Source organism: Grus americana, chromosome 18 (assembly GCF_028858705.1).
Source record: "Grus americana isolate bGruAme1 chromosome 18, bGruAme1.mat, whole genome shotgun sequence".
NCBI lineage: Eukaryota > Metazoa > Chordata > Aves > Gruiformes > Gruidae > Grus > Grus americana.
In genome coordinates, this window is record NC_072869.1 from 12488838 (window position 1) to 12501167 (window position 12330).

At 46.6% G+C, this 12330-nt stretch overlaps 1 protein-coding gene across 5 annotated transcripts in view; it reads left to right on the forward strand.

Annotated features, from left to right (window-relative positions):
- SHISA6 (shisa family member 6) overlaps positions 1–12330 on the forward strand; it is a 266219-nt gene that overhangs the window by 49998 nt on the left and 203891 nt on the right. For all 5 annotated transcript variants that reach the window (XR_008579807.1, XM_054846959.1, XM_054846960.1 and 2 more), the window contains exon 4: positions 11020–11115. Coding sequence is in view for 4 of the 5 variants with exons in the window: in XM_054846959.1 (XP_054702934.1) it covers positions 11020–11115 (96 nt within the window). In the remaining variant the exon portion in view is untranslated. The remainder of the gene's footprint in view (positions 1–11019; positions 11116–12330) is intronic.

Genomic DNA, 12330 nt, shown 5'->3' on the forward strand with positions numbered 1-12330 from the left:
AGGTATAATAACTTCAGTGCTTGGTGCTGCTTCGACACAGACTAAAATCCTGCAGAGCTTTGACCAGGAATAGGGCAAGAGACACCCAGTCTGCTATGGGGAGGAGGAGGAAGAGGATTAAACTCATCACAGTAAGTGAAGCTTTTAGCTCTGACAGCAATAAGCATAAGAAAGTGAGCTCGTGCATAAGAAAGTGAGCATGCTTTGCCTCTGTGCTGCATTGCTTTTTGACACTTGAGCAATGAGGGGCAGTGGGAACAAAGAGCAAAATACAAGCAAGTGGAAAAGCACGGTGGTGTGCGACCAGCAGGACCTTCTCTGGGACTGAGGTTTATGGAGCCAGCCTTTACCTGCTCCCCACTGCTGGGGAGAACTCACGTGCCATGAAATTTAACACTGTTACAGGGAAAGCAGCCAAGATATTTATGAGATAATTAATTAAATGGTTTCTCTAAATGTGTCAACCAAAAGACTTTATGTGCATCTCAGCTGGCATTTTCTCTGGGTGGAAACTTTTGAATTTCTTCCATACTCATCTGGGAATTAGTGCTGGGAGAAGGGAAACAGATTTATGACCACACTTCATAGATACTGCATTACACTCAAAATCCTACATAGCCAAAGGGAGCCCCCCTCGTATGTGGAGCTGAAAGTGTACTGTTAGTTATTTAACGTTTTAACACTCTAATCCAAACACAAGAAATAGTTACAATGGTACTAGTGCTCATAGTTTAAATTAATACAGAGAGACTAATTTATTCTGCCTTTAAAATGGATATATAAAACTTATTAATACTCGCCTCGCATCTCTGGTGTTGTGCACACTCTTCCCATGTCTCTCTGGTTGCGGTCACCAATTTGTCACCAGGGACAACCTGGCTTTGTCAGGCTGTTGCCAACGGCTGGTCCCAGAGCAGAGCCAGCCTGCGGTAGGTGACAGACACTGAGTTGCTATCACAGCTCAGACAAGCCAAAAGCAGCTCAGGTCCAGGCAAGCCCAGACCAGCACTGAGACCCCACGCTGTCGGGTCAGTATGAACCCGGGGGATTTTCATTGGTAATAACAAAAGTCATATTTATTGGGTTGCAACAGCAGCACCAGTTAGACACGGAAGGGCAAATGCCTGGCAGCCCACAGAGCCATGGCATTTACGCCAGCCACCACCGGGTCCGTGATGCTAAAGAAATGCCATAGAGGCAGTGGCTCGTTTGATGATGCATCTCCCACCGTCTGTTCTGTCACACCCCTGCAACTGCTCCCTGGAGATTTCTGCCAGGGAAGTGCTGGGTTTTTTACTTTTTTTTTTTTTCTTTTCTTTATTCTTTTTTCTTTTTCTTTTTTACTGCTGTTAAGTAGGTGGAAACAGGGAGGGTTGCCAAAGACTAGCTGTCTCCCAACAGACCAGCAGAGATTCATGCACTGAAGCCTGAGAGATATGCAGTCCTTCCTCAGATGGGACTGGGTTTAAGCACAAATGAATACTTCTGGATATCACCAAATTCCCCTGGTTGACAGACCCACCAGCATGAAGCGATCTGGGGACAGGTACACTCATTGTATAATGTCAGCACTCACTTATTGGTGCAACGTGGATAAAGAATGGACTGCAAGTCCCACCTGGCAGGGATCAGAAAAGCCGTAGGCTGGTGTTCAGGTTCTTGCCAGGAGGGAAGAGGCATGGTCTTGAGCGCTTGTTGGCAGGGAGAGAAATTAAAGCTGCTGCTTCTGAGAGCTGGGTGAGCAGGCTAACCACTAACCTAGATAAAGCTGTATACACATTACTGTGAAAACCTACAGTGTTTAATCGTGACTGATATTCTCTGTATAGAATAGTTTAAATCAACCTACAGTAATTGTTTTCTTGCTACAGAATTCAGCAGGATGATGAAACAGTCGTCAGTCTCTATTATGTTTCCCTGAGAGGGTGTTATGTGGTAAGCATGAATGTGTGAGTACTAGGGATAAGTGAACTGATTCATGGCCTGGTTAAAAAAAAAAAACAAACCACAACAAAAAAACCAACAAACAAACAAAAAAAAAACCCAGAAGGAAACTTTTCCTCCTTCTCCTGAGTCATACAAAAACTTGAGCTCCTTCTCTATCACTAGCTGTACAATTATAGGGTGTGCTTAAGGACGCAGAAGGAAGATTAAGGGCTGATTTGTCATTAATTTTTGACAGCCTGAGCTGCAAGGTTTCCCTTGATACATGGCTGCCCCAGAGCACCTCTTTGGAAGCCGGTCCTGCCTCCTGCCCTGCTCAGGTCTGATCTAATGCCCTGTGTGGCGCTGGAGCTGTAACATCCCTGCTGCAGGTGTGGGGATGCAGCAGCACAGCTCTCCCTAATGCCGATGGGAACAACTGATTTTCAGTCACGCTGGGTTTTTAAGTGTCTGCAACTCCTCTGAACAGGAGCCCCAAATCTGGTTTCTTAGAGGTTTGGTAGTGGCTTTCTTGTACTCACTGGAAAGGATTGCAGCCAAGTGAGTTTTCTATAGAGATATTAGCCAGTCTTGATGTGCTTGTGCTTTCACTGCGTTTTATGCGATGACATTGCTGTAAATTGCACACATGATGAAAAGGGGTCCTTATATCCTCAAGGAAAAGAATCAGAGTCCCTTTTCCTTCCTTCTTTCCTTCCATGCAAAGTAGAATGGCTTCAGCACAGGGAACGGGGAGCACAGTGACCCGGGAAGGCTGGTGTTCTGTGAGCCCCTCATCCCTGATTGCATAAAGGGCAACATCCACGGGTCTCTTCCCTCTGCTGTCCTGTGGGGGAAAGGGGTGTCCTTTCTTAGCTTTTGGGGGCTTAAAAGTTTGCTCTTTGTGGAGCTTCTGAGCATGCTTCAAGACATATGTGTGTAACTTGTTACAACTATGTGTTGATGAGAAGCAGACCATGGAACAGAGCTGTTTCCTGCACAAACCAGGCACTTCAGTAGGTTTTCAGGTAACTAGCATGTGCATTTGGAGCCGTGCAGAGGTGCTGTGGTTTATTTTCCTATCAATTTAATTCTCTCTCTTTGAAAGTGGTTTTATTTAGACATCTCAGCAGAATATGAACTCATCACTGTATTTCTGTCATCCCCGATGCGTGTTGCCAGTGACACCCTCTACCACTGCAGTCCTGTATTTTACTTTCACATAGCCATTTTTTTAAGGTAGCAGAACCTGAACATGATGCTTCCTGAAGCCTCTTAAAGCTTGTCACAGCTTGCAGGGGGGTTGCAAAACCATGGACAACTGCTGTAGTTAACAGCATAAACAATTAACGAAAGGAGATGTTCCCTTGGTCACTTACGAGGAGAGTCAGCAAAGCTTTTAGCTTCAATTTGTACATCTTTTCCAATGCCAGAAAGATACATGAGTACGACCTGGACTCCTGCAGCTCACTGCACTGGATATGGCTCGGTCTGCTGTGCAGTAAGCGAGCATATTTTTGGCAGGGTTGCTAGTTTGGACTGACACAAACCCCGTGCTAGGGAGCTGTTCCCCATTCTTGCAGTGTTGTGGGAAGTCTTCCAGTACGCGTCATTTTCGATAAAGCCCAGTTCCTGGCCAATAATTTTACTTGAGACCTCCAGTATTCAGTTGTGAATAGTAAGCTTTTACCCAGCCTGCTTGTAAAGAAGGCTGGAAGGTGTGATGCAAATGCACTCTGAAAGCTGATAATGCAGAAGTCACACTGAAATAAATCAAAAGGAAAAATAAGGATCTCCCAGTTTTCAAGCTGGAACGATCGTCTTGTTCTGTTTTGAACCCAAAGTTCCCCCTTGGCTTTGAGTGAGCCTGGCCTGAGTTTTTACCATGTTTTCTGATGCACTGGGCAGTCAGTTATGCAAGAGCCATGTGGTTACTGGAGCCTACGCCAGCTGGCCAAGCCAGCACCGGTGACACAGGACTGGCTCATGGTGGGCAAGACCTGGCTCTGCTCAGGTCAGGCACCCGTTCTCTTTCAGAAACAGTGCAAAATCCTTGGGGACCTGTAGGGATCACAGAGTCCCTAACCTAGAAGACCATTCCTACTGTGCCGAGGAGAGTCATGCAGGCAAGGAGATTGATGGGGCCATCCCCTGTAATCTGTGTAGCACGGTCTGTGGCCAGATGGCCCCATGGGTGCTGATTTAAGCAGGGTCTCTGCGGTCAGCAGTCACATGTGATGGAGAACAAGAAGAATGAAGCAGGGAAGGATGTATCAAAGGCTTAGCATGAGGAAAAGGGAGATAAAGAAAGAAGAGGCAGTTATTTTGAAAGAGGGTGACATTATGGGTAGGTTGTCACATTATTAGGACAGGGCGAGTGGAACTTGGCTCTCCTTAGCCCACCAACGTGATTTAAGCTAAGGAATACCTGTAGGGCATAGAAAACTATTATTCCCTGCACTGATTTGGACTACATCTTGTCCGTGTCTGGTTGCGCAATGGTGACAGCTCACCCTAAGTACCACTGAGCTCTTTCCAATTGCCTTTTTTTTTTGTGTGTGTGTACATTTGCATGTTCAGGATAGACAGTGATCCCAGAACTATGATATTAAACCAGAAAAAGCACACTGCGGTGTCCCTTTATTCTGACAGGTGTGAGAGGTGCCAGCTGGCTTCTGATTGTTTGAGTTGCTTTTTTTTAAGAAAGAAAATGGTAATGTTTCAGTGACATCCCTTGGGTGCCCCTTCTTACCATTGTAATCTCTGTTAATCTGCACCCCATGCTGTGGCAAGACATCAAGATGCCCGACCTGCCTGCAAACACTTCCTTCAGTGGTGTAGCCCACAGCCATGTCTAATACTCACCAATTTCTGCAATTAGACTTTCCTCAAATTGAGATGGTTTGTGTGCTTGCTGGCTGCCCTGTGCAGCTCTGGCCACAAGAATTCCTTGGTTTGGGTCCGGAGCCGTGCCCCCCCTTGCTTTCAAAGATGATTGTGTTTGATTGACAGAATAGACAGAGCGATGCAGAGCAGTCTGCCGCGTGCTCAGCAAACACCTTAGAGTCATTTTGGCAGCTCATGCCCTTTGTCTCAGTCTGTTCGGATGTGTGAAATAGCTCCAAAAGAATCACTCCAGCAGAAATAAACAGCATCTGAGGCAGGTAGGCTGTGGGGATTGTTTTCCCCCCCTAAAAAGGATTTTGTTTTCCACAGAGATCTGTCTGAGAGTAATGGTTGTGCTGAGGAATTTGGATGTGGGGACTCCTCGCTGGGTGTAGGGGTTTTTTTCCAATTTGTGACAAGGATGAGGTCAGAATGCCAGAGTGTATCATGCAAGAGGCTGCCCACAACAGTCCCTGTCTGCCCTTCTCAGGGTGATGTAATCTGTACTCAGTAATAATGTTTCCGAAAGGTGGATAACGGCATTTTAGTTCAGCTCTAATAATTCTGTTAAATCAGAGCTGGGGTTGTAATTGCTGTTTGTGGCTGAGTTTGTTCCATATGTGTGTTATGCAGGATGCCATTGTAATGAAATGTTCCCTCTTTGAGCTGTATGCCCTAAAGAATATGCCTTTATTGTGTGGCAGGCAAAACACTCATCTGCTCTCTGCCTTTGCTGTGCCTTATAACCAAAGGAGAGGAAAAAAAAAAGTCACGTTTCACCTTGTTTCAATTTCTTCTGGAAATTTTAAGTTGTGTAAGTGTTAGTCTTCATTTGCTTTAGTAACACACAGCCTTGCTGGAGTCCCGTTCATTTGTTTTAATGAAAAAACCTGCAAGCTTTTGTGTGTCTGAGGGTTTACATGCATCAGAGCATGAGTGTAAGAGAGAACAGGGAGTGAGAGGGGAGGAAAAGCCTCTTCCAGGGAGTCAGACACGGTGCTCTGAAGCAGCATTTTAAATTTTACCCTAACCATGCGAAATAGACCTTAGAGACGTAAAATCTCTAGAGAAATACTGTATTAAAAGATAGCATGTTCCATGCCATGAGATCAGGTCAGTGGGTGGCTGCTTTGCGTGCTGTGAGGCTCCATCGCAATCAAATCTGGCTCCTGCACAGCGCTTTGCGGTCACGGATGGCCCCGTGCGTCGCAGGCAGAGGGACTCCCTGGACAAACAGGGACGCAGAGGTGCGGAGGGGACGCAGCCGCCGCGCTGGCTGGCTCGCTGGCTGGTCGAGGGACGACACTGGTTGTGATGTTACGCAGCTACCAGCAAGCCCCAGAGAGAGTTAACGCGTGCTAGCTGGGTAGGACACCTGGATATGGAAAACTGGCAGACGCCAGCTAATTTCACCCAAAGCGGGAGCTGTAAAAGAGGCAAAGTGCGTGCTGGGAGCCCGAGGACATAAGTGTGCTGGGCTGTGCTGCCTTGCCTTGCTTGCGATGCTGATCTGCTGCTTTTGCTCTATCTGACTTCCTTTAGGTCTCGGGGGCTGCCTCTGGGTCCTGAGTTTCAGCTCCCTGATGGCTGCAGCCCGTGAAATGTCTTGTGTGCACTCAGGGAAATGCGGCACCAAGCCAGCTTTGCTCTGATGTGATCTCCCATGGGGGAGGAGGGAGAGTGATGTGAATAATGCCTGTAGACAGCAGGTACAAGATAGCCATTGAACTGTCCCCTCCTCATTTACACAGCAGATCTAGCTCAGAGATCTCCATTTTACCATGTGCTTGGGGTTCTGCAGCGGCTCCGTGCCTCCACCCTGGCCGCGCAGGGCAGCCTTGCGAGGGGACACGCACTGCACCGGGGATGGTGCAGCCTCTGGCACTAGGAAAGGCTCTGGGGAACCTTGCAGGGTTTCAAAAAGAGGTCTTTTCTGTCTGGAATGGCAGGGTTGTTTGGCAATTGTTGATTGGCAATAAAAATCCCATTTATACTTGTTTTTCAAGGAATTAGGCCATTTTTAGCTCTCTCACTGTAGGGCAGAGGGTTACTACAAGTGAGCACATTGGATAAGTTCCAGGGGCTCCTTCCTGGCCCACGGGACAGGCATCTCCATCAGCAGCTCGGCTCGTGGCTGAACCCCCTTTTGGCAGGGCCAGTCCTTCTCCACCAGCTGTGGAAGGACAACAGCTGGGTTAGAGCACACACAGCTGCAGGCAGGAAGGAGGAAACCAGCCCCAACGCAGAATGAAATCAGGGGGGTTTTCTGGTCTGGCACAGCCCTGTCTGCTTCCACTGCTCTGCAGCCTTGACCACTTACACCTGAGCTTCTGTAGCTCTGCTGTGGCTTCTGGGCACGTGTATTTTGGTAAGGTACAAGGGAACACGCACTTCCAGTGTGAAACATCTCAGTCAAGAAAAGATTATGAAAAAGTGTGTTTGAATAACAGCACCTGAGCTTGGCCCACCAGCAGCCCCCCAAGGTGCTTCTAAAAGTAAAAGCCATGTACCAGCATTTTTACACTGCGAAGCCAAGAGAAATGATCACAAGTGAGCAGGAATAAAAAACCATATAAAACAAATGTATCTGTAAAAAGGGAAAACTCCTGCTACTTGAAGTCTACAAATTCAAGTTTCTCATGGGAAAACATAACTCCTGTTCAAATGCTAATGCATTATTATCACAGGCATGTTTTAATTTAACTTCTATGTACTATAATAAGGGGCAGAGCAAGGTTCAGAGACCAAATGGCTGATGAACGATCTTCAATCTGCCAGTAAATGTTTGCTTTCTTTTTTTTTTAATGTACTTCCCCTTCTTGATCTCTGTCTTAAAACAGACTGTCCAAAGGGACATATAAAAGACAGCTGATTTCAGCTAGAGGTAATAGCACATAGTTGCGTGTTTCTTTTATCCTTGTTTAAAATGGCAAATTTATGGCACTGATAGAGTGTCAGTCACCAGAGTAGCTGGCCCTGAGAGCATAGAAATTGATGGTATATGAGCAAAAATTGGCTTACTGGAAAGAAAAAATGCAGCACATTTTAGAAAAGTGATAAAGAAAAAGAGAATTGGGCATTGCAGCCACAAACCATCTCTGCAGACTTCTCAGGACAAGAACAAATATCTCATAAAGCAAGAATAGCTTTCAGGGACTCAGAGGCAAAGGTCTGCCACCCTTGTCCAGGAACACAGCAGCCAGAGCCTGCAAGAGTAGGTAGGAAAAAGAGAGCAAGAGCTCATCATCTTTCCTGTGGAAGCAGAAAAATCCTTCTTTCTTTTTTCTGGAAATTCTCTTCCCAGCCAATTTATGGGTAGATGCCTCCACATTTGAAGGTTTTTGCTACCACCTTGGATTACTATAACTGTAAGAAGAAAATTGTCTTGCTGCTAACACTCTGAAACCTGTAGAAACACTTTATATGTGTTTTCAGAAGTTTGCAGGGAGCGCTTGACTGACCTTGACCAGAAAAAAATATATGAGGGAAGGGAGTGGGATGCTTTTTCTATTAGATAGGAATAAACATTTGTCAGAAGTCTCAGCATCTTCTGCCTGCCATATGTGAGCCTCCTCTGAGGATCTTCATCGTGCTCGTGCGATGGCAAAGTCTGTGCTAGGCTCTCCTGGACAGACAGCTGCTGGTGTTTTCCCTGAATGGGGAGCGGGGTTTGGAGCCTGCTCACATCCATCAGGGGGCAAAACAGTGGAACGTTTTGGGACAATTTAGACCTTGGGGGTGGGGTGCTTACCCTCAGCCCACTCATATGCAAGGTGGACTCTGGTGACAGGAATAATGGCCTGCAAAATCAGTAGTAGTTGCCGGGGTACTGGGGTGAGAATGAAGAGGAAAACTTTGCAGACTGATGAGATTTCAAGGTCTCTGTTCCTATTAGTTTTCACAGTGTTGCCAAAGAGTCTGAAAGTGTCTGAGAACAAACGGCATTTGGTCTGAGCGTCTGAAAAATAGTAAAGGGCTGTAGCATCTGTCAGAGGCAACGTGAGCCAGCCAGAACATGGCCCCAGGCTGCATTTCCACCTGGATCCCTGATGCCCATTTGGGCGTCCCCATAGCTTCCTGACTCAGCTCTCCTGCTCGAGTGCTGTGTGCTGGACCATCTGCCGTGCTGGACTTCCAGCCACTGTGGCTCAGAAGAACAGTGATGCATCAAGGGCTTGTGCAGAAAGGCACAGAGGAGATGGAGACTTAGCAGGGAGGGAGCTGCGTTCCTGGCCCCTGTGGCTACCTTACTTCCCTCCCCCCACACCTATCTTATCTTTGCCTCTTTCTAAAATAAAAGGGATAGGAAAATTAACAACACGAAAAAGGGAGATGATAAAAAGTATCTGAAAAATTATCTATGTCCTCATTTCAGAGCTTTGCGTGGTAACAGGGAGGCAGAAGGCCTTTTTCTTTATTAATGTATTAAACTATTAAAAAGCTGGGCGTCTCCTGAACCTACTCTGTTGTCATGGACTGAGAAAGCTCCTAGGAAGTGTTCTGCAGAAGACTATTGCACTTGAGAAGCTATCCAGAGATGCCATTCAAGTACCAGAGCAAATCAAAGCTAAAAGACCAAGTTTGCTGTCAAACGATTAATGGGTGGGGACTGGGGTCCAGCCTGGACAAGAGTGATTGTGGTGGGTTGACCCTGGCTGGAGGCCAGGTGCCCACCAGAGCCGCTCTCTCACTCCCCTCATTCACTAAACAGGGGAGAAAAGGCATAACGAAACGCTTGTAGGTCAAGATAAGGACAGGGAGACATCACTCACTAGTTATCGTCACGAGCAAAACAGACCGAACTTAGAGAGGGAATTCATCTAATTTATTACTAGGCAAAACAGAGGAGAGGAATGAGAAAATAAAATCAACTCTTAAAACACCTCCCCCCACCCCTCCCATCTTCCCGGGCTCGACTTCACTCCCGGCTTCAACCTTCCCCCCCTCAGCGGCACAGGGGGACGGGGAATGGGGGTTACGGTCAGTTCATCTCACGGTGTTTCTGCCGCTTCTTCCTCCTCAGGGGGAGGACTCCTCTCATCGTTCCCCTGCTCCAGCATGGAGTCCCTCTCACGGGGTGCAGACCTTCAGGAGCAAACTGCTCCAGTGTGGGGTCCCCCACGGGGTCACAAGTCCTGCCAGCAAACCTGCCCTGGCGTGGGCTCCCCTCTTCACGGGTCCACCGGTCTGGCCTGGAACTTGCTCCAGCGTGGGCTTCCCACGGGCCACAGCCTCCTTCAGGTGTCTCCACCTGCTCCGGCATGGGGTCCTCCACGGGCTGCAGGTGGAATCTCTACACCCCCTCATCCTTCCTCCATGGGCTGCAGGGGGACAGCCTGCCTCACCATGGTCTTCACCACGGGCTGCAGGGGGATCTCTGCTCCGGCGCCTGGAGCACCTCCTGCCCCTCCTTCTGCACTGACCTGGGTGTCTGCAGAGTTTCTTACATCTTCTCACTCCTCTCTCCGGCTGCAAAAGCTCTCTAAGTGTTTTTCTTTTTTCTTCTTAAATATGTTATCACAGAGGCGCTGACTGGCTTGGCCTTGGCCAGCGGCGGGCCCGTCTTAGAGCCGGCTGGCATTGGCTCTATCAGACACAGGGGGAGCTTCTAGCAGCTTCTCACAGAAGCCACCCCTGTAGCCCCCCTGCTACCAAAACCTTGCCACGCAAACCCAACACAGTGATATTTGCACCTTTGCGTTTGTGCTGAGACAAAATCTCTACCAATGGGACATGAATGCTGTCAGGGGTCTGGCTGGAGTCGGGAAGACAGAAATCCACATCTCTTCTGATTTCCTGTAGCTTCTTGGTCTGGAAGGTTTGAGTGAGACCAGTTCCATGGGAGTGCTGCTCCTGGCAAACCTGAATCTGAGCCAGCGATGATCAAATTTCCTGGAGATTGGGGTGTTTGGTTTGGCACGTTGGTTGTTCCCCTATCAGAATCTGTTCATTCATTCCTTGGCAGTTATCAAAATATCCAATTGTTCTTCTTTGTACATCTTTGCCAGTAAAGCAGTAAGACTTTGATGCTGCTATAGCTGTTATGTTCCGTTATACCCTCTGCTTGCCATTAATAATGTAACCATGTGGCCTTGGTACTCATATATGAGGGTGATAGCGGGGCTGTATAGCATATATGTGTGTGTATATATATATTTATACTCACAGACACAGTGAATAAAGGTTTTTTTGTTTTCTTTTCCTTGGCAGGTCACTATGGAAAGGATATTTATCGAAGTGGAGGGCCAGATCTCCATAATTTCATCTCCTCCGGGTTTGTCACATTAGGAAGAGGACACACGAAGGGTACAGTGGAAACAATTTTTTGCTAAATAAAAAGATTGTTTTAAATAAAAAAGCTATAACTCAGAAGCTGGGTTCTAAGTGCTATGAGATAACAGTATTGGACTGCAGTCAGTAGATTTAGTCTAGTAAATATTGCTGCAGGTAAAATACTGTGCTCCTGGCAGAACCTTTTAAATCCTAGCAAGGGAGATGGTGGGAGAGTGTAGAGTCGGACGGCCAGGCTCCAGACTCCTCTCTGACTTTGCAGTTCAACAATTTATACTGCTTTGTGTTTTCCTGGGTGCATGGTTGCAAACCACCATTGTGCTGCTGTACTTATAAAGGGAAGGGGAAGGAGTGCGATGCTGTCCAGGACAGGCAGTTAACACTTCAAGAGTGCGTTTCTGGATTTCTTTTGTTTGACTTCTGGGCTTTTTTTTTTTTTTTTTTTTTTTTGGGGGGGGGAGTATTATGAATATTTTATAAAATTATTTCTTTTTAGGTCCTAAAACATATATTTTATGTGTTCATATAATCTGTGATATAATGTACAAACATGAAAACACAAAAATATACATATACTGCTCTGTGTATGTTCTGTGTATATGTACTGTATATAAAATATATGTTGAGAGACAGTTGTAGCTATATTAGATAAGTAACCACATATCCCAGGAGTTGTGGTGACACAAAAGCTGTGAGATCTGACTCAAAGTAGCTGGTCACCAGAACCCCAGATGAATGTTCATTTTATGACGTTGTTGCATATTTGGTGAGTTTTTATAGTGTACAGTGAGACTATGTTTGGAGCATCTTTCTGTTCACACCCACACCCTGACCAAGTCACACTGGTGCACTGGCAGTGGGTTGCGACACTGGGAGTGCAAGCATGTGCCATGCCAGTACTCGTCTGGTTTTGTGTCCTGCTGACTTCTGAGACTGTTGTACATTTATATAGACACAATGTATGTGGAGATACCTATATAGACACAATGTACTGTATGTGGAGATGTGTCCATGTGCTCGCCTGGTTGAACGCACCTGTGTTGTTCCTGTGGATGACCATGACTCGAAAATTATTAAAAGACCTTTATTTTTTCGTACATTTCCTGCACTTTTTCAAATTCTCCACGAGTGTCATCCAAAGCAGTGTTGGTCCTGTAGAACTGTCAGAGAAGAAACAAATATATGTATATTGTCTGTGTATGTCTGTGTGTGCTTAAATAAAGTTTACTG